Source organism: Papilio xuthus, unplaced genomic scaffold (assembly GCF_000836235.2).
Source record: "Papilio xuthus unplaced genomic scaffold, Pxut_1.1 DF825946.1, whole genome shotgun sequence".
NCBI lineage: Eukaryota > Metazoa > Arthropoda > Insecta > Lepidoptera > Papilionidae > Papilio > Papilio xuthus.
In genome coordinates this window covers 14,563,888-14,586,251 of record NW_013532703.1, presented here as the reverse complement: position 1 = coordinate 14,586,251, position 22,364 = coordinate 14,563,888, and the positions used below count along the sequence as shown (strand labels likewise).

General features: G+C 34.0%; 1 protein-coding gene across 1 annotated transcript; it reads left to right on the top strand.

The window, feature by feature from the left end:
- Nucleotides 1-1,212: 1,212 nt before the first annotated feature.
- On the top strand, nucleotides 1,213-21,714 carry Dhc93AB (Dynein heavy chain at 93AB). Its single transcript, XM_013320323.1, has 66 exons — nucleotides 1,213-1,525; nucleotides 1,688-1,845; nucleotides 2,030-2,252; nucleotides 2,407-2,559; nucleotides 2,661-2,872; nucleotides 2,948-3,463; nucleotides 3,537-3,647; nucleotides 3,717-3,871; nucleotides 4,159-4,348; nucleotides 4,432-4,693; nucleotides 4,769-4,917; nucleotides 5,050-5,261; nucleotides 5,345-5,630; nucleotides 5,699-5,977; nucleotides 6,044-6,179; nucleotides 6,258-6,439; nucleotides 6,565-6,723; nucleotides 6,801-6,974; nucleotides 7,050-7,195; nucleotides 7,268-7,394; nucleotides 7,733-7,762; nucleotides 7,986-8,231; nucleotides 8,304-8,528; nucleotides 8,610-8,836; nucleotides 8,914-9,055; nucleotides 9,149-9,561; nucleotides 9,641-9,776; nucleotides 9,844-9,978; nucleotides 10,051-10,181; nucleotides 10,266-10,599; nucleotides 10,670-11,382; nucleotides 11,466-11,767; nucleotides 11,836-11,990; nucleotides 12,061-12,197; nucleotides 12,303-12,769; nucleotides 12,900-13,015; nucleotides 13,087-13,248; nucleotides 13,389-13,588; nucleotides 13,766-13,922; nucleotides 14,018-14,206; nucleotides 14,315-14,554; nucleotides 14,635-14,825; nucleotides 14,907-15,076; nucleotides 15,164-15,426; nucleotides 15,532-15,652; nucleotides 15,727-15,902; nucleotides 16,013-16,182; nucleotides 16,267-16,405; nucleotides 16,490-16,654; nucleotides 16,746-16,939; nucleotides 17,271-17,640; nucleotides 17,720-17,860; nucleotides 17,932-18,102; nucleotides 18,174-18,410; nucleotides 18,488-18,567; nucleotides 18,640-18,916; nucleotides 18,989-19,180; nucleotides 19,288-19,459; nucleotides 19,539-19,714; nucleotides 19,817-20,059; nucleotides 20,133-20,315; nucleotides 20,432-20,491; nucleotides 20,557-20,670; nucleotides 20,824-20,972; nucleotides 21,065-21,212; nucleotides 21,508-21,714. The coding sequence occupies exons 1-66, from the start codon at nucleotides 1,213-1,215 to the stop codon at nucleotides 21,667-21,669; spliced, it is 13,464 nt and encodes a 4,487-aa protein (XP_013175777.1). The 3' UTR covers nucleotides 21,670-21,714.
- The last annotated feature ends 650 nt before the right edge of the window (nucleotides 21,715-22,364 follow it).

Here is a 22,364-nt window from a genome sequence, read left to right as displayed (position 1 = left end):
TTGTTACTCTTAAAACACTATACTCAAATACTGTTGAAGTTGTAAGCAGACGTCAAAATACTTTTACCAGACACTCATTAACTTGCAAAAGTTGCAGCTAATTAAGGCAATACACAACTATGAACGCTTTGCGTTTGATACTTCTTTAGGCTTCACTTTGTGGTTTAGTTATATGGTTGCTCTGGGTAGTGGTTGAAAGGACCGTTAATAAAAACGTTTCCACTTTCACAACGACAATTCTCTTTATATTTACGACTATCATTATTGCAAGCTGTTATTTAGTTTCACTTGTCCAGATGTCTATAATCCAATCTTGCGAATTAAATTGGATCGAAGATATTGTGATTAAGCTTAAATTTTTCATTCATCTGTAAATCACGTGACAATACAATGTTATGATCACAGGGTGCTGTTCTGGTGATGGAATTGGAAGATAACCATAGGAACTTCGCAATAAAACGACATAACCTCATCTAGTTTGGGCTCGTTTTAATCGTTTTGATGAGTAATTTGTATTTTTGTATAACAAAAGCTTGTTTCTTCTTTCAATTATTTTTTATTATAATCGCTGTCGCTTATAGCTTGTGACAAAGGGTATGGTATGGGTTGACCTTATTCGCGACGTCGTGCGAGTGTCGTCTGGCCGTCGCGCGGTCGCAGGGTGGCGCGCCTTTTGCCTGGCACTGCTTTACTTCTGCTTACATGTACGGTCAACACAAATATCAAACAATAAAAATTTATTTAGGATATATTTTTCACAAGTTTAAGAAACTAATAAGAAATGATTTAAACTCAATATCTGATAGGTAGGTAAAGTATTTTGGTTCGATAAGTAATAATTTTCTGAACACTATTCAAGGTCATTTTAAAGGTAAAGCTCTGAAATCTAAAACCTCTCTACACTCTTTTGATTTCTTTGATGGTAATTACTTATTTTATTTAATATTTCTTTCTAGTATCAAGTGCTGTAATTTACTACTTATAACTACTAAAGTCATTTTCTGCACACCGTAAATGCTGGTCTATTTTCGTAAAGTTTATAGCTCGTTACAAAGGAGACGTTTCATAATGACATCGCGTTTGACTTGCGTGACTTGCTATTTTCCAAGCCTTTTCCTTTTCTTCGTCTTTCAATACTTCTCCAGCAGTCGTACAAAGAGCCAGCAATACTGATTCCGTCCTCAAGATGTTGATATAAGTTTCTATTCAAAAATGGACCAGCCAGGTCCGTCGACTTCTAACCAAGATCCTCGATTCGATTTCATCGGCTCTTACGCTGTAAAGTCGCTTAAACTCAAACCTGAGAAATGGATGCGACTTGTGAGCGTAGAAGAGCACAGAAGTATACTAAAAGAATTCGTAGACAAGCCTTTTCCTTTACTTTTGGTTGTAGTTTTAACTCACGCGGCTCAGCTTGTTCCCGTAATATCTTTTCCTTGTTGTTTAAAAAATAAAGCAGTATATTACATTAAAAAGAAACCCGATGTCGTCCCCAAAGAGAACTGTGCTGATATGGTTATTTTTGGTGAGTATATGGTCATTTGGTAAGTAAAGATCTAGTTTAACTGATTATGACATTTCAAACAAAAAGGAAATCACCAAATTATGAGGCAGTCTAGCATAACCCCCTTCAAAGGCATAAAGGTTTTTACGTAATTAAATTAAGCAAGAATACGTTTGAACCCAGGTGATTTAGCACCAAGATTGATAGACGAGCTGGCATCACTAGTGGACGAGGTGTTCGTGCCGTTGCTCTCCAACCCTCTGAACCATGAGGGCTGGCCCTTGGTTGTGTCACAAGATATTCTCAAACAAATTCACAATCTCAAAAGCACCGTATACGAGGTACGCAATACGGAAATAAAATACTGTTTATAAGTTTCGTTTTTTATTTTACAAACAAATAAACAGCAGAGGCTGATGGTCCGATTTTTTTAGTGTTTAAAATTTAGAATTACAATGCTTCTATAATATAAATTAAAAGTTATGACTACCACTAAAAGTTAATTAATGACTTGTGATGCTATAGGTGAAAGGTAAAGTAAACGGGCAGACGGTTCTCCCCATGCCTGTTGGCGTTGAACTAGTGCATGAAGCTGAAAAAGAAATATTAAAAGGGAAAGAGGTCGATTTATATCTGAAGAGTGCTATCGAAGGCGTCGTCATAAAGTGGGCACAGCAGATCAATGACGTCATGACAGAAGATTCTTCGCAAGCCTTTGATAACGGACAAAACCCGCTACCTAATGTCGGTTAGAATTACTCCGATATTAATACATTTTTATGTAAATTTTATTTATAGAAAATTCTTTTGAAGCACGATAATAAAAATAGATTTTTCAGAAACAGTAAGTTTAATATGATTGTAGCTTAATATGACTGATGTAGTTATTTTTGTATTTGCAGAACTAGCTTTTTGGAAATCTAGACTAAGCAACTTGAACTATATTTACGATCAGCTGCGTACAGAGAGGGTTCGTTGTATGGCAGTTATACTTGAGAAGACCACATCGGCGTACTATCCTTGCTTTAGTCGATTGTTTAAAAACATTGTTTCAGGTATACAAGTTTAGAAGTCATAATTTTCATGTAAAACCTTCTTGCTGATCTATTATATTGTTTGGACAGTCTTCCTACATTTACTAGCCTGTTTATTACAGCATTAGCAGAAGCTCATGAAATCGATTTATATCTCAAAACATTAGAGAAGCATTTCCAAGCGTTAGAAGATACAGACTTTACGGAATGTCAGCCTTTGTTCCGACCTCTGTTTCATGTGATTTGTATGGTTTGGAGGGATTCCAAATACTACTGCAGCTCCTCAAAACTGATGGTTCTTATTAAACAAATATGCAATTTACTCATTTATCAGGTAACTTCATAGGCACCATTTTAACTTTTAATTAATTATATTTTTGAACAGCAACTGATTGGATACGTATTTTAGGCAAAAAAATGTTTGGATCCCAGCACACTATTTCATAGCGACATCGACGAAGCAAGACAACGTATCCAACTCACAATTGACATTCTAAAGAAGTTTCGGCAAACATTTGATTATTTCAAGGAAAATTTACCAAAATATTTCATTGATCGAACAGTGGTGCCTTGGACCTTTCATCCGAACGTCGTTTTTGAACGAATGAATAAATTTCTCGATAGACTTAATACTATACAATGGTTTTTTAAAACTGTTTTGGAATTTCAAAAGCTTGAAAAGATAGAAGTGGGAGGGATGAAGGGTCGTGTCTTAAGTGGTCAAATAAGAGACATTTCAGCTGAATTTGATGCCTATTTCCATGAATTTGCATCAAAATCCTATGATGTTTTGGATCCTGACGATGAAACATTTAATACAGACTTCAAAGAGTTTCAAGAAAATATTATTGATTTAGACCTTAAATTATCCACAGTTTTAGTCGAGTCTTTCGACAACTGTTCCACTTTAGAAGCTATTTTCAAGGTATGTTTCACATCATGGTCAAAAAGGTACAATTACAATCACACTGAACACTGAACTATTAATTTCCTTACAGTTGATTGATATTGTTGGATCCGTTTTAGATCGACCGTTGATCAAAAATGAATTTACTGCAAAATATGTGGAAATAATTGTTATGTTAGAGAAAGAGTTGCTAATATGTGAGGTAAGCAGAAACAAAAACTCTTAACAATGATATAAGATTCAAATAATAAATACTGTTCTGTTTTTGCAGGAACTATTTACGGAGCAGTCAAATCGTCTGTACAAGTACGGGCACATGGAGATTGACCTGTACATGCCGCCGGTTGCAGGCGGCCTGCTATTCATGACTATGTTGGCCGCGAGGATCACCAAGCCTATAGCCTGCTTTCGCAGTTTGCCGCACCCGTAAGTCAGCGGGGTGGGGCAAATTGCGAAAGCTGATTACTGGCTTAAAATCTTCTTTAACTTTTTACGTTACCTTTTTGAAGCATTAAGAAACGCCAATGTGCTGAATGGTGGTAGACTTTTTAGACAATTGCTGATTAGAGAAGACAAACTCGTTTTGCTTTTGTCCTTTTGAAAATATAGAGAGAAATAAGATAAAACATTATATTTGCTTTAGTTTACATAAATTCTTTGTTTTAATTACGTTTTCTTTGTGATAAGAAGTTGAAAAACTAATTTGTATACAGGATAAAGGGTGCGGATGAAGCGATAAAATTGTTTGAAAGATACGATAAGCTTATTGAAAACATCAATGAGTTTAAAAAGAAATATTTTAACGAATGGGCTGTTACCGTTCCAAAAATAATACAAGATAATACGAACAAGCCAATACTTGCCCGGCAAGGATCAGACTTGGTACTTAATTTCAATCAAAAAGTGAGTAGTGAAAGTTTATTCATACCCAGAATTCTTTAAAGTGGCCAGTAATTATTTAATACAGCACGTCAAAATGGTTTCAGCTTTTAGAACTTATGAAAGAAGTTCGTCACATGAAAAATAATCCCGATGTGCAGAACCTTTTACCCAAAGAGAGTTTGGAATTGTTTGATAAACAAGAAACTTACCGACAATACAGGATCAATTTAACTATAACTATTGATTGGTATAATCAAATAAGAAAGGATAGTCAGAAAGTTGAGTTTGATTTGGTGGAAGATGAAATAAAAGCAATCGATCAAAGAATAGAAATGGCGCAAAATAAACTTAATTGGAACTCTGAAGGTCCGTATCATAAATGAAAAGTTTTGTTTAAAATAATTTTTAATAAATTGTTTAGTAATAAAAGTTTTTATTTAGATTTGTGGAACTATTCCGAAGAATTGCATAAGTTAGTGGGAAACTTGTATCAGCGTATGTCTAAAATACAAGATAATTTAAAAGAAATCAAAACGGTTCTAAAGGTGTGGGCTACGCAACCGCTGTTTCAAAGGAAAGAAGAGAAAAAGGTAAATGCTGTATTAAAAAAGTAGAACCACACTCCAAAAATCATATTGATGAAAATCAATGCTCACAAAAGACAATAATAGACATTTTAGTGTCAACCCCAATTTTGTTATAAAAAAAAGCATTTTTTGTAGGACACACTTTTAAATTTAGACGATCGTCTTGAAAAAATTAACAAAAGATACAATGATATTAAAGATACAGCTGAGCGAATAGCAACGTTACTAAATGAAAACATGTTGCTTTTTAATATGCAAGAAAATCAAGACAGTGAAATTTGGTTGGCCTACGTCGCTTTCATAGATTCCCTATTTCAAGAATCTTTGTTTAAATCTATAGCTTGCAGGTATGACAACTTGTTTTGATTCGTTGTTAATTAAATGACTAAATAAGTATACTTTAAATCTATAATTATCTTTGTTTTTTTAGTCTAGGTTATATATCTGAGCACATGAATCCTAAAAATAAATTAGCGCCTCTGTTCGAAGCACAATTGGAATTATTAGAGCCAGATATGGTTTTTGCTCCAAGTTTAGAGCCAGATGACGAGAAAGGCTTTATGGCATTGATAAATAATCTCATAGCAGACATTTTGAAAATGGCCTCTTTAGTCAAAAGGATAGATCCAAAAAAAGAAAAGACTTACGAAGATGAAATTGTAGGACATGTTGATGTTATAGACATGAAAGAAGATATATTAAATGGAATAGAGAGGGTATTACAATTTTTTGAGTCTACATATTCAAGTATTGACATGACGATAATTCCTATCTTTTTTAATAGGTTATTGAAGAAGCAAATGATTTTTGTAAAACATTCGAAAACTACTCTTATTTATGGTTGGAAGAAAGAGATGCAATAATGGAAATATTCTTGACTTACGGACGACTTTTAAATCCTGATGAAATTGATAAAATCGGTTCAGAAGATAAGGATGTACAAGGACCTATACCTAGTACGCCCAAAATGGAAGCATTTAGAGAACAAATAGATCATTACGAGAATCTTTTCCTAGACATCGAAGACATGGAGTCGTATAAAGTGTTCAATTCTTGGTTTCAGGTAAAAATTACTATGATGTAATATTGTATGTATAATGCCCAGATTTATTCTTAAAATTATCTTCAGGTTGATATAAGACCATTCAGGCAAGCTTTGCTGAACACTGTTAGGAAATGGGGTAACATGTACAAGGAACATTTAGTGAATAACGTGATTTCTAGCCTCAGTGACCTCGGAAATTTCATTAGACAAGCAGATGAAGGTATTAAAAACTTTAAAAATAGCTGGAACCATTTTAACATAATATTGCGAATATTGTAATTATCTTTTTCCGTAATAGGTTTATTGCAACCAGTTCCTGAAGGTGACTACGATGCTTTAGTAACAGTAATGGGTTACTTGATGAATGTAAAAGAAAGGGCAATGACAACAGATGAAATGTTCCAACCTTTGACAGAAACAATAGAATTACTGAAATTTTATGATATGGATATACCAGAAGAAGTCAACGTTCTCCTACAAGTTGGTATTGTAAAATATTCAAAGAAAGTATAGATGAGTCGTGTGATAGCGGATACTTAAAAGAAGGGAGTGAACTCAGATATATGATGTATGTGGTAGAGTGCCAATTCTAATATTTGTTTCAGGAATTACCTGAACAATGGCAAGCTACTAAGAAGCTAGCTTTAACTGTAAAGCAACAAGTAGCACCACTGCAAGCTGCAGAAGTTGCGTGTATCAGAAAGAAAATAACAATGTTCGATGTTCATATCACTTATTACAGAGAAGTTTTTAAAAGATATGAAGTATGTAAAAAAGTATTGAATGCATAATACTTGTTAAGCCATTTAAAGAATCATACAATGTTGAAATATTTTCGCAGTTCTTTAAATATGAGTGCGATGATCCATACGCTGTGATGTCTAGAGTTGACAATGAAGTGTTACATTTAGAAGATGAGATGAAAGGCATTCAGGAATCTGGGTCATTGTTTGAAGTAAATGTACCAGAGTTTAAGCTGTTAAAACAGTGCAGAAAAGAATTACGTATGTTAAAGGTATTGTAACAAATGAATTTAAGTAACTTCTAGTTTTGGTTTCTTGAATAAAACAAACTTAACATTTTATTTCAGCAACTTTGGGATTATGTTTATATTGTACGCACAAGTATAGAAGATTGGAAAACAACGCCATGGCGGAAAATAGACGTAGAAAATATGGATATAGAATGTAAAAAGTTTGCGAAAGAAATAAGATTATTGGACAAAGAAATGAGAGGGTAAGTAGAACTAGTAGATAATGTTTGTTTCCTGAGAATATTTAAATAAGTAAAGTTATTTTTCGACAACAGTTGGGATACATATATAAACTTGGAAGCAACCGTGAAAAATATGCTAACGTCGTTACGTGCTGTAGCTGAGTTACAGAATCCAGCGATCAGAGAAAGGCATTGGGATCAACTAATGAGATCTACAAAGGTATTTTAAAGATAAAAAAATGTGCATAACTTTGTAAATAAATGATTAATTTCTTTTGTAAATAAACCACAACTGCTACATTGGAATGATCAAATATTTCAAAACTTTTGATTGGCATGGTTTGCAAATTAAAAAAAAAAATGTATATTTATAAATAATTACTACTAGCATGTGTTTGTTGTGTGCTCGTTTATTTTAACAAATAATTTAAGCATTTATTCTGATGTAAATAAATAAAACAGGTAATTATTGATTAGAGTTTGATATTAATAAATTAACGGAATGTTTTATATTCTTAAAGCTATATATTGGAATGTAAATACGTTTATATTTCACAGAGCTTAGCTGCATTACCACCTGAACTCACTGTAAGTATAAAATAAGAACTGAAATATTTTATGTAAATTTTTCAAGTTCAAAAACTTCTTACGCTTTTTCGCAATCTACGCATGTTGATTTTATTCATTTAAAATTCAATTTGTAGTCAGTGTAAATATCACTTACGAAATTAGACGATTATCAATTATTCATTGGCAAAAGTATTTTTAAGTTAGTGAAATAAAAAATGCTAAAATCAACGCAATCGTTTAGGTGAGAATCGTTATGGATGAAAATACTACGTTAGCAGATTTGCTAGCACTTAATTTGCATGAATGTGAAGAAGAAGTAAAGAACATAGTTGATAAAGCTGTTAAAGAAATGTCTATGGAGAAAATATTAAAAGATCTTAATACTACTTGGAGTGGAATGGAATTTGAACAAGAAGTTCATACAAGAACGGGATGTGTTTTGTTACGAGCAAGCGAAGAATTAATCGAGACCTTAGAAGAAAATCAAGTTAGTTTAATCTCTTTATTTTATAGTATTATTTCGTATTTTCCACAACAGATTTCCTTTTGTCCCTTTTAGGTGCAACTTCAAAATTTAATAACATCAAAATTTATTGCTCATTTTCTGGAAGAGGTGTCCAGTTGGCAACAAAAATTATCAATTGCTGATCAAGTTATTTCGGTCTGGTTCGAAGTGCAAAGAACTTGGTCGCATTTAGAAAGTATTTTCATGAGCTCAGAAGACATAAGAAAACAACTTCCCGAAGATTCGGCTAGATTCGATAGAATTGATGCTGAGTTTAAGGTCAGAATATTTTAACTTAACATGTTTTTTTTAATTTTCTTATACAAGGTATATTTAACTATTTTTTGCACTTTTTATTAGATTCTTTCAAAAGAAATGTCCAAGACTCCTAATGTCGTGAAAGGAACCAATAAACAAGGTTTAGTTGAAACACTGGATAGTTTACAAAAAGATTTAATAATTTGCGAAAAAGCATTAGCTGAATATCTGGAAACGAAGAGATTGGCGTTTCCAAGATTTTACTTTGTATCATCAGCGGATTTATTAGACATTCTATCGAACGGAAATCAAGCTGAATTAGTGATCAGGTACTTTTGTTATTTTTTTCGTACTTGGTTATATTTTTAATCACTTCTTCGTCTTTTACTTTACCTACTAATTTTAGACATTTGACCAAGCTTTTTGATTCAATCGCAAGATTGAATTTTATTAAAAGCGATAATCCGGCAGAGAAACAGGCAGCTGGAATGATTGCTAAAGATGGTGAATACGTGCCTTTTCATGGAGCATGCGACTGTACTGGACCAGTAAGTAACAGCTACAACTTGTTGCTACAAAAAAATGGTTATTCCGCCCTTATAAAACTGATTTGATTGTTTTATGCGTTTGCTTCATTGTAGGTAGAAATTTGGCTAAATAGACTGCAAGAAATAATGAGGTCATCCATTCGACAGTATTTTGGTGAAGCAATAGTTTCATACGAGGAGAAACCTCGTGAACAATGGCTCTTTGACTATATGGCCCAAGTATCTTTATGCTGCTCACAAATCTGGTGGACGACGGAAGTAAATATGGCTTTTTCTAGATTAGAAGAAGGATATGATAATGCACTCAAGGATTACTATAAGAAACAATTGGCTCAGCTGAGCACGCTTATTACTTTACTCATCGGTGAACTCAGTAAACAGGACAGACAGAAAATTATGACTATTTGCACGATAGACGTACATTCAAGAGATGTTGTGAGTAAACTCATTCAAGGGAAAGTAGAAGCAGGATCGGCATTCCAATGGCAATCGCAATTACGACATAGGTTCGAAATTCCTAGTGACATTTTATTTTTGTAATTTTTTATAATATAATAGTCTTTGTATCAATAACAAATTTTGCAGATGGGATGAAAAGGAATCTCACTGCTTCGCAAATATTTGTGATGCTCAATTCAAATACAGTTATGAATATCTCGGTAACACTCCGAGATTAGTAATCACTCCATTAACTGACCGTTGCTACATAACATTGACTCAGGTAAAAGAGTATGTATAACATACCTTAAATGAATTATATTCCTAAATTAATGCAATACTTTTTTTAGTCTTTGCATTTAATCATGGGAGGTGGTCCTGCAGGACCAGCTGGCACAGGAAAAACAGAGACGACAAAAGATCTAGGAAGAGCCTTGGGAATTATGGTCTATGTTTTTAATTGTTCAGAACAAATGGACTACCAGGTACTCATATTTATAATAGCTTCTAAAAATCTGAAAATTTTGAAACAATTTTTATAAATTATTTGCTTACAGTCGTGCGGAAATATTTATAAAGGTTTAGCACAAACCGGTGCATGGGGTTGTTTTGACGAATTCAATCGAATTTCCGTAGAAGTCTTATCAGTTGTAGCCGTGCAAGTTAAATCTGTCCAAGATGCAATAAGGTAGGCGGACATCTTTGTCCCTTAATTCAGAATTAGGTATTTAGGTATTACACTGTACTTTAATGAAAATATTTTTTATTTCAGAGACAAAAAAGAAACATTTAACTTCATGGGTGAAATAATTGTACTAGTTCCAACAGTCGGAATTTTCATAACTATGAATCCTGGTTATGCTGGCAGGACAGAATTACCTGAGAACTTAAAAGCTTTATTCAGACCATGCGCAATGGTTGTTCCAGATTTTGAATTGATTTGTGAAATCATGTTGGTGGCTGAAGGTTTTCAAGAAGCTAAAATACTTGCAAGAAAATTCATAACACTGTATACATTATGCAAGGAGTTATTATCAAAACAAGATCATTACGACTGGGGACTTAGAGCAATTAAATCTGTGCTAGTTGTTGCTGGATCTTTAAAGGTAAGAAAACTGAATAAAGGAGAAAATTTTATTAATACCGCGTTTTTCTTACGTGTCTTTTTTCATTTAGCGGGGTGATCCCGGAAGACCTGAAGAAGAAGTTTTAATGAGGACTCTTCGTGATTTTAACATACCAAAAATTGTAACTGATGACATGCCCGTGTTTATGGGGCTGATTGGCGATTTATTCCCTGCTCTTGAAGTACCAAGGAAACGTGATTTGGAATTCGAGAGAACCGTAAAACAAGCGGCGATGGATTTATTACTTCAACCTGAAGATAATTTTATTCTGAAAGTTGTACAACTTGAAGAGTTATTAGAAGTACGCCATTCTGTTTTTATTGTTGGGAATGCGGGAACAGGTAAAACTCAAGTTTGGAAAACTCTTTTTAAAACATACCAAAATCTCAAAAAGAAACCAATATACAATGATTTGAATCCTAAAGCTGTGACTAATGACGAACTATTTGGTATTATAAATCCAGCAACAAGAGAATGGAAAGACGGATTATTTTCGGTGATTATGAGAGACCAAGCGAATATCGTTGGGGAAAATCCGAAATGGATAGTTTTAGACGGAGATATAGATCCTATGTGGATAGAATCGTTGAATACTGTCATGGATGATAATAAGATATTGACATTAGCAAGCAATGAAAGAATTGCATTGACTCCAACAATGAGACTTATGTTTGAAATTTCGAACCTACGAACTGCTACGCCAGCTACTGTTTCAAGAGCAGGCATTCTGTACATAAACCCACAAGACTTGGGTTGGAATCCGTAAGTATTGAGATTTATTTTTAAGAAGGCCATGTACACAAAATATGTACTTCAACAGTAAGAATATTCTTTTAATATTTTAGATATGTGACAAGTTGGATCGAAACAAGAAAGATACCAGCAGAAAAGTCGAATTTGGTTATATTGTTTGATAAATACATACCACCATGTTTAGAAACTGTAAGAAATCGATTCAAGAAAATAACTCCCATAGCTGACATGGCTCACATACAAATGTTATGTCACCTCCTTGATTGTTTATTAGTACCTGAGAATACTCCAGCAGATTGTCCTAAAGAATGGCATGATATTTTCTTTGTTTTTGCATGCGTATGGGCATTCGGTTCTGCTATGTTTCAGGACACAAATGTTGACTATAGAATCGGTAAGTTAAAACTATTTATTAACTCTGTTCAAACTGTTTCACTTTTAAAAAATATTTTTCTTTCTAAGAGTTTACAAAATGGTGGGTGAACGAGTTCAAAACAATCAAATTCCCGCCAGGTGGAACTGTCTTTGATTATTACATAGACTCAGAAACGAAACAATTCACACCATGGACTGAAAAGATTACAAAGTTCGAATTGGATACGGATATTCCGTTACAGGTATGTAAAAAAGTTATTATAAAAAATAAAGATATAGTATATATTGCCTCTAATTCTTGACTTATTACAGGCGGTTTTAGTACCGACAGCAGAAACGATCAGAATAAGATACTTTTTAGATTTGTTGATGAAAAATAGGCATCCGGTGATGTTAGTTGGGGGAGCTGGTTGTGGCAAAACAGTTTTGGTTAATGAAAAATTACAAAGGTATGATTTTAGACAAAAATTATTCACATTTTTTAAATCTAGTAATACTGTCACAATTTCCTTTTTACTATGATATGTATTTATTGTTCCTATTTCTGTTTACAGTCTTTCAGAAGCTTATGCTGTGCAGTCTGTTCCATTTAATTTCTATACGTCCTCAGAAATGTTACAAAAAGTGTTAGAGAAACCTTTAGAGAAGAAAGCTGGTAGAAATTATGGTCCCCCGGGAAATAAGACACTTATATACTTTATAGATGACATGAATATGCCAGAAGTTGATACTTATGGTACTGTTCAACCACATACTATAATCAGACAACATCTTGATTATAATCATTGGTACGACAGAACTAAATTGACCCTTAAAGATATCCACAACACTCAATACGTGTCTTGTATGAATCCAACATCGGGTAGTTTTACAATAAATCCAAGATTACAAAGACATTTCTGCGTATTCGCTATCAGTTTCCCAAATAATGAGGCTTTGAATAACATTTACCATAATATTTTAAGTCAACATCTGGTTAATCCTGAATTGAGGATAAGTGGTCAAGTCGCTAAGTTATCAAGTAAGTTTTATTTAATAAATAATAATTTACCTAGTTCTATGTCTTAACTTTTGCAGGTCATGCTGACCCACGTAAGTCTTAGCTAAAGTAACTGCCACTGCATCATAAGTCTGTTCTGTCTCTCTTTCAGATAACGTTGTGACAGCGACAATAGCTCTACATAATAAAGTATCACAAGTATTTTTACCTACAGCCATTAAATTTCATTACATATTTAACTTAAGAGATTTATCAAACATATTCCAGGTAATTAATTAAAACATTATTAATAATTTCCGAAATTGCAATTGAATAATGAATTGCGTTTTGATTTCAAGGGTTTTCTATTCAGCACCAACGAATGTCTAGTAGGTCCATCAGATCTGATTCGTCTGTGGTTGCATGAAACTCACCGAGTGTACGGAGACAAACTCACTGAGGATAAAGACATTGATGCATTTCTAAAAATGCAGGTCGATATATGCAAGAAAAACTTTGAAGTACGTAATCAGTGTAATAAAAACAAATTTATCGTAGACTTCAAAATACGTTTTCAGATCAATTAACTATTGAGTCAGTCATTGGAATTGTAGGGACAAGAAAATAATTGAAAAGTCATAAAAATAAAATTTAATTTTAGGATATTGATGAAGGCGTCGTATTCGACAAGCCAAATATCTATTGTCACTTTGCTGGTGGCATTGGGGAGCCTAAATATATGCCGATTGAGTCGTGGGACCAACTCAACAAACTGCTGACAGAAGCCATGGCGAGTTATAACGATCTTATTGCTGCAATGAATCTTGTGCTTTTTGAAGATGCAATGATGCACATTTGCAGGTATTTTAAAGCAATAGCCATACAAAATGAATGGTGGAATTTGGAGTTTTTTTAGTATGTCCCAAAATCATTACAAAAAGATTTGAAAGACTAAGCTTCACCTTAGTTGGATGATAGAAGCGAAGTAAAATTTAAGATTTGTTTGTACAATACTAATGATGTATAATTAATTTTAAGGATTAGTCGAATCCTAGAAAGTCCTCGAGGCAGTGCATTGCTTGTGGGTGTAGGAGGATCGGGCAAACAATCACTTTCTCGTCTGGCTGCCTTTATCTCAAGCTTAGAAGTATTACAAATACAACTGAAGAAAGGTTACTGTGTTTCTGATTTGAAGGTAAATTTATATTAAAGCAATTCCGTCTTCCTTAAAGTTTTAAAATTATAAGAGGAAAAAGAAAGAATCAAGTTAAATCGAAATTTAATTTTCAGCATGAGCTCTCGGGCTTATACATCAAAACCGGCTTAAAGAACGTTGGTATTATGTTTTTAATGACCGATGCGCAAGTAGCAAACGAACAATTTCTAGTATTAATAAACGATTTATTAGCATCAGGAGAGGTTGCGGATCTTTTCCCTGATGATGAGATTGAAAATATCATCAGCGGAGTCAGAAATGAGGTAATTTTCGTACAGTTTTCTTATTAATCTTCAACTTATTGCATAATTTCCAATTTAAATACTTAAAGCAATATGTGCAGTTTTGTAGATAACTTTCATTATTTTAAGGTAAAAGGTGCAGGGTTACCGGATACCAGAGAAATTTGTTGGAAGTTCTTCATTGACAGAGTTCGAAAACAATTGAAAGTTGTTTTATGTTTCTCTCCCGTTGGTTCAACACTGCGAGTAAGGTCCAGAAAATTCCCAGCTCTGATCAACTGCACTTCTATAAATTGGTTTCATGAATGGCCTCAAGAGGCTTTAGTATCGGTCTCGATGAAATTCTTGGAAGGACTTCATGTTTTACCAGTATGTTATTACATTATTTCCTTAGTTACTGATTGTTATCCTCATTAGTAATCGGGTGAAAATTTTAATACCATTTCCAGGTCTCGTTAAGAGATTCGATTTCAAGATTTATGGCATATGTTCACACTTCAGTCAATTCAATTTCCAAAGCCTATCTGTCGAACGAAAGAAGATACAATTATACTACACCAAAGAGCTACTTAGAACAAATTAGTTTATATGCAAAACTAGTCAATCAAAAAACACAAGAATTACAGGCTAAGATTTGTAGGTAAGATCAATACAATCAACGAGTAAAATATTGTTTTTTTTTACAATATACCATGTGATTATGACTTTTTATGAAATTTAGATTAGAGAATGGCTTGGAAAAGTTACGAAGTACTGCTACACAAGTAGACCAATTGAAGGTCAAATTGGCAATTCAAGAAGTAGAGTTGCAGCAGAAGAATGAAGCTGCAGATAAGCTAATTGAAATGGTCGGCATTGAAACGGCCAAAGTGCAAAGCGAGAAAGCCCTTGGTAAAATAGAACAAAAATTGACAATATTCTGTGTTATATCGAAAATATATTTTTGTATTAAATGTATATTTTCTCTTGCGTTTTTAGCTGATGAAGAGGAGGAAAAAGTAGCTGTAATAGCGGAGGAAGTCTCAAAGAAGCAGAAAGATTGTGAAGAAGATTTGATCAAAGCAGAGCCTGCTCTGGTTGCTGCACAGGAAGCGTTGAATACGTTAAATAAAGCAAACCTCACTGAGCTCAAGTCTTTTGGATCACCGCCTGGCGCGGTGACTAATGTTACGGCCGCAGTAATGGTATTACTTGCCCCAGGTGGTAAAATACCTAAAGATCGAAGTTGGAAATCTGCTAAGGTATATTAATTAGTCAGTTGACGCTTATAAATTTTGTTCTTTGAATCAACGTTACAAATTAACATTTGTTATACTAAGTTGAATCTAAAATTTCGCTTTTTCCAGATGATGATGGCAAAAGTGGACGTTTTCTTGGAGTCACTTATACATTATGATAAAGAAAATATTCATCCGGATGTCATAAAGGCAATTCAACCTTATCTCAAAGATTCAGAATTTGAACCTGGTAAATAACTTTGCATATATTTTTTTACTTTCACTCTTGAACTTGGAACTTTTTATAACCTGAAAATTTGGCAGAATTTGTTAGGTCCAAATCGGCCGCAGCCGCTGGGCTTTGCGCATGGGTAATAAACATCATCAAATTCTATGAAGTATTTTGTGATGTTGAGCCGAAACGAAAAGCTTTGGCGGCGGCCAACGCTGAGTTAGCAGCGGCTACCGAGAAACTGAAATCAATTAAGTCTAAAGTTGCGGTTAGTATCTCTTTACATTTAATATATGTTGGTTAGTAGTATTATTAAGTTATTTTTTTTGTTAAGTGCCAAAAAATTATTGGGTTAAAAACCTTAATTTGTATTTTTAGTCTTTAGAAGAACAATTAGGGACATTAACTGCTGACTTTGAAAAAGCAACATTAGAGAAACTGAAATGTCAACAAGAAGCTGATGCCACCAACATGACAATTCAACTTGCTAATAGATTGGTCAATGGACTCGCGAGTGAAAATGTTCGGTGGGCAGAGGCAGTGTCAAAGTACGTAATAATTTTTCAACCAAATTAATTGACTAAAGCAGACTGAAATAAAATTACACATAAATTTTCATTTCTTATTTTCAGTTTCATGCAACAGAGTACCACTTTGCCCGGAGATGTATTACTTGTATGTGCCTTTATATCATACGTTGGATGCTTTACAAAACAATATAGGCTTGACTTGTTACATAAGAATTGGCTTGTCTTCTTAAAAACTTTGGAGGTAACGTAGATCCAGAATATATAGGCTAAAGGAATATTATTTGGTTTTTATATGGCATAATAAAATCACAATTATTGTTTTTAGCCACCGATTCCTATAACAGAAGGCCTCGATCCGTTAACGATGCTAACTGATGACACTACAATAGCGATGTGGCAGAATGAAGGACTGCCTTCTGATCGTATGAGTACTGAGAATGCTACAATACTTTCAAATTCAGATCGCTGGCCACTTATGATTGATCCACAGGTACGCGGTTTCATTTTCGTGATTAGGTAACAAAAACTTGTATTTTTCATGATAAATATATTTGACATAGTTACTATATTGTATATAACAGCTACAAGGAGTTAAATGGATCAAACAAAAATATGGTGAAAAGTTGCGTGTGATAAGACTCGGACAAAAAGGATACCTAGATACAATAGAAAAAGCGATTATAAAGGGAGAGACAGTTTTATTGGAAAATATTGGTGAAACAGTGGATCCGGTTCTAGATCCTTTGTTAGGCAGAAATTTGATCAAAAAGGGCAGGTAAGAATCTTTTATTAATATTATAAACCAAATATTTATTTTCATTTTTACTTTTTAATTAACGCTTTGTATTTTGTTTTGTTTGTTAAAAAGAATAATTTGTCTTCATATAATGTATAGATTAAGAAGGTACCATTGATACTGTTTATTTGACATGGAAGAGCGGGATTTCCAATCACAAGCCCGTTATGGATGCTTAAATGGAAGTCCCGGCACAAATATTAGTTTGTACCATTTTTGTTTAAGCAATAAATCATTTTTCATTTTTTTTTTCAAATTAATCTGTACGATTCATAACTAACTGATTAAAAACTTGTTTACTAAATTACAGAGCCATAAAAATAGGCGATAAAGAAGTTGAATATAGTCCAAACTTTAGGCTAATCTTGCATACGAAACTCGCCAATCCGCATTACAAACCAGAAATGCAAGCTCAGACTACATTAGTCAACTTTACCGTCACGAGAGATGGCTTGGAAGATCAACTTTTAGCTGAGGTAGTCAAAGCTGAAAGGCCAGATCTTGAAGAATTAAAGGCAGAATTAACGAAACAACAAAATGAATTTAAGATTCAATTAAAAGAGCTTGAAGACGATTTATTGTCTAGATTATCTTCAGCTGGTGCAAATATTTTGGGTGATACTGCCTTAGTAGAGAATTTGGAAACTACCAAAAAGACAGCGGCCGATATTGAGAAAAAGGTTTGCAGTTACTAAAATTCGTAATAATTTTATCTGAAAATGGGTATTCAAAAATTGTGTAATTTTGATTAATTTGTAGGTTACGGAAGCTAAAGTAACATCTTATCAAATTGATCAAGCAAGAGAGTTTTACCGTCCAGCTTCAGCAAGAGCATCGTTACTCTATTTCATTTTAAACGATTTGAATACTATTAATCCGATTTACCAGTTTTCATTAAAGGTATTTTATAAATCGATCTGCATTTTAATAAGAGAATCATAAAAAGTACAGCATTTTCTATATTTTTTTAGGCTTTTAGTGTTGTATTCCAAAAAGCAATTTCCCGTGCGGAACCATCAGATGAAGTAAGTCAACGAGTAAGAAACTTAATCGATTGCATAAGCTATTCTGTGTTCCAATATACATCTCGGGGTCTTTTTGAATGCGACAAATTGATATTCGCGTCGCAGATGACCTTCCAGGTAATATAAACTTTGTAAAATACTTCGATAACAATTGAATTAATATCTTAATCAGAAATTTTATTTAAAAGGTGCTTTTAATGAGTGAAGAAATTTCCCCTGCTGAATTGGACTTTTTCCTGCGATTCCCAATTAAGCCTCATGTGACGAGTCCAGTGGACTTCTTGTCGAACCAAAGTTGGGGCGGCATTTGTTCTTTAGCTAGCAAGGATGAATTTAGAAACCTTGATAGAGATATCGAAACTTCGCCGAAACGTTGGAAGAAAATAGTAGAAATGGAATGCCCTGAAAGAGAAAAGTTTCCACAGGTAAATCGTAATTTTTATGAAAATTGCTGCATACTATAAATGAAATATTACAATTGGTACAAAGAGTTTTTTTACAGGAATGGAAAAATAAAACTGCCCTACAACGATTGTGTATGCTAAGGGCATTACGGCCAGATAGAATGACCTACGCGGTGGCGTTAGTAAAACCATTTTCATAGTATTATTTGAGTTGAAATATAATTTTGTACAATTTCAATATTATTTTTAGAGCCTACATAGAAGAAAGGATGGGATCAAAATATGTTGAAAACAGAACAGTAGAATTCAGCAAATCGTTTGAAGAAACGAGTCCTACTACACCAATCTTTTTTATCCTCTCACCAGGAGTAAATCCCTTGAAAGACGTTGAAACCCTTGGCAAAGTTATGGGATTCTCTGTCGATAGAAATAATTTCCATAACGTGTCGTTAGGTCAGGGCCAAGAAATTGTGGCCGAACAAGCAATGGACGAAGCTATAAAGAAGGGCCACTGGGTTGTTTTACAGGTATAATTTTTAACAAGCTTTTTCCATTTATATAATAATCATTTGAATTAATTGGGTTGATTTCATTTTCAGAATATTCATTTAGTAAAAAAATGGTTGCCGAGTCTAGAAAAGAAGATGGAAAGTTTTGCTTCAGGCTGTCACGATGACTTTCGTTTATTTATGTCTGCTGAGCCGGCAGCTACGCCGGGGGCTCATATTATCCCGCAAGGAATTTTAGAATCCAGTATCAAAATTACAAATGAACCGCCCACCGGTATGCAGGTAAAGGGATCAATAAAAATTATAGTACCAAATATTGTATGCACGTCATCAACCTACTAACTTACCTAAATAATAATATTTAAATTAATATTTTATTAACCTTCAAGGCAAATATACATAAAGCCCTAGATAATTTCAATCAAGAAACTCTAGAAATGTGTGGCAAGGAAGCAGAATTCAAAGCCATACTCTTTGCTCTTTGCTACTTCCATGCTGTAGTAGCTGAAAGAAGGAAATTTGGTCCCCAAGGTTGGAATAAAATTTATCCCTTTAATGTTGGTAAGTTAAAAAAATTAAATGAACAATGTTAAACTTCTATTTAAAGTAAAATAGTTCAGTAATTAATTTATTGTTTTAGGTGATCTCACTATTAGCGTGTTTGTTCTCTACAACTATTTGGAGGCTAATTCTAAAGTCCCATGGGAAGATCTTCGATATTTGTTTGGTGAAATTATGTATGGAGGCCATATAACCGATGACTGGGACAGACGTCTATGTAACGCTTATTTAGAAGAACTTATGCAATCGGATCTTGTGAGTTCTTTCTTTCACGCTTAAATACAACATTACGGAAATTAAATCCACATGTTTATTATGTTATTAATAAATTCCTTTAAATTAATAATTGGTTTTTAGGTTGATGGTGAACTTCAATTAGCTCCAGGATTCCCTGCTCCCCCTAACACCGACTATTCTGGTTATCACCAATATATAGAAGACGCGATGCCTCCAGAATCTCCTTACTTGTACGGTTTGCATCCGAATGCTGAAATAGGATTTTTGACAACTACTTCGGAAAATTTGTTCAGAACAATATTCGAAATGCAACCGAGAGATGCCCAGGCTTCTGGAGCATCGACTGTTACTAGAGAAGATAAGGTATTGGAACGTATTATGTCTTGTTTTGAATCTTCTAGGAGTAAGATTTAGTTACAATTTTAATTAAATTTAGGTAAAACAAATGTTGGACGAAATAATGGAAAAATTACCAGAAGAATTCAATATGGTAGAAATTATGGGCAAAGTTGAGGAACGTACGCCGTACGTAATAGTGGCTTTCCAAGAGTGCGAGAGAATGAACCACTTGACTGGCGAAATGAAGAGGTCGTTGAAAGAGTTAGATTTAGGATTAAAGGTACCATTTTTTTACTAGTTAAATATTGAAATAATCCAGTATTCCAAAATATCTGTCTCATTTAGAAGATTTCTTACCTAATTTCAATAATTGTATTGATAAATCGCTTTTTACAGGGAGAACTAACAATAACGTCTGATATGGAAGATTTAGAAAATTCTTTATTTTTGGACCAAGTAAGTAGTAACTTACCGAGTAAGTATTATATTTTTAATAGTTATTAAAATTTCATATATTTTAGGTACCTGCTATCTGGGCTAATCGAGCTTATCCTTCTTTGCTCGGACTCTCAGCCTGGTTCGTGGATCTACTACTACGGCTTCGAGAGTTGGAAACTTGGGCTACTGACTTTGTTGTATGTAGCTTGTTTAAATATCTGTCGGTCTTTATAATCAATGTAGATCTCCTCTATATTTAGTGATCGTGTCGGTTTAGCCTATAATAATTCTATGTATACAATGTAATACATTTTATTTATTTCATATTAACGTCATTTTTGTTGGTGTAGTTGCCTGCCTCAGTGTGGTTGGCGGGGTTTTTCAACCCGCAAAGCTTGCTGACCGCCATCATGCAGAGCACGGCGCGCCGTTATGAACTGCCTCTCGACAAGATGTGTCTGCAGTGTGACGTCACCAAGAAAATGAAAGAGGAGTTCACGTAAAAAAAATTGAGATAGATAATTATCAAATCAATTGTCCCATTTTTTTGCTTCTTGCATTTCTACATTAAGACCTGCTTGCCTGGTACAGGATAGCTGATTCCCGGTCAGCTCCGCGAGATGGCGCGTATGTACACGGGTTGCAGATGGAGGGCGCGCGCTGGGACGTGCAGGCCGGTATCATTATGGACTCCAGGCTCAAGGAGTTGTTCCCACCTATGCCTGTTATTAATGTTCGGGTATGACAAAAACTATTAGAATTACGTGTTTTATGTAATAGTTTTGGCTATAATTATACGACTATAAGGTCAAGCAATAATAATATCAAGGTCACGTATTATCTAATAACAGTAAACATGCCACTAAAGTATAACTCTAACAGATTATTAGCTGCGTATGATTAAATTAGATATGTTTTATATCATCTTTAGTAAATCTTATGTAATGTTACTTTACAATTAAGACATATATACTAAAGTATAGTATTTCCAAGACCTAATACAGCTAATTTGTAAATAACAATTTTCTTTCCAGGCTATAACGCAGGACAAACAAGACCTGAGGAACATGTACGAGTGCCCGGTGTATAAGACGCGGACCCGCGGCCCCACCTACGTTTGGACCTTTAACCTCAAAACAAAGGATAAACCCGCTAAATGGACGTTAGCCGGAGTCGCGCTGTTGCTTCAAATATAGATAATTAGAATATAGTGAAACGGTAATTTGCTTTCATTCGTCAACTGTCGCAGCTTATGATATAATGTCGTTATACTATAAAATAGCTTTATATTATGTAGGATTAGGAGTAGGCAGTATACAACACGTTTAAAAATTAAGATTCTCTGCTACACTGTATACATACGTGAATAATGTAATAGAAATTCTTAATTTAGTAATCGAAATTGCTTGTAATTAATATCTAAATAAAATTGTTTAAGCTAGTCGTGTTGTTTTTTTGTTGAATGGGGTATTTGGACAAGTTGTGGGCCGGTTGAATATTGCAAACTAAAAGATTCTTTTTGATCTTTTTTATCTTTTGATATTTTTACGCGACAATAATAAATGTATATATGTAAGTACTAAAAAAAATTAACTAGTTAATAAAGTTAAACAGTGGTGGAGCCCGCTTTAACATCTTCGCACGAATTGGCTCGGCTCGCCCGGTGAAATATCACGACCACACAGAAGACAGGCGTCAAGTGGAAGCAATTCCGTGTTTCGTCTTATGAGTGTGCGTCCCGGAGGCCTAATTTAGTCCTCTTTCCTTTAGTCCTTTCTTTAGTCTTTAAATGGGAAGTGGAAGCGGACTTTCCGGATGAGAGGATGCATGGAAAGGGAAGATATTTTCTTTCTCTGCATCCTCTCCTCCGTCGATTTAAGGTAGGCAACGC

What these genes read in the sequence shown, in the direction of transcription:
- Dhc93AB (XM_013320323.1), top strand. Translation starts at nt 1,213, where the DNA reads ATGGACCAGCCAGGTCCGTCGACTTCTAACCAAGATCCTCGATTCGAT. An exon ending in AAGTCAACGTTCTCCTACAA is followed by an intron (nt 6,440 to 6,564) that starts GTTGGTATTGTA and finishes TATTTGTTTCAG; the next exon opens with GAATTACCTGAACAATGGCA. An exon ending in CAAGACTTGGGTTGGAATCC is followed by an intron (nt 11,383 to 11,465) that starts GTAAGTATTGAG and finishes TTAATATTTTAG; the next exon opens with ATATGTGACAAGTTGGATCG.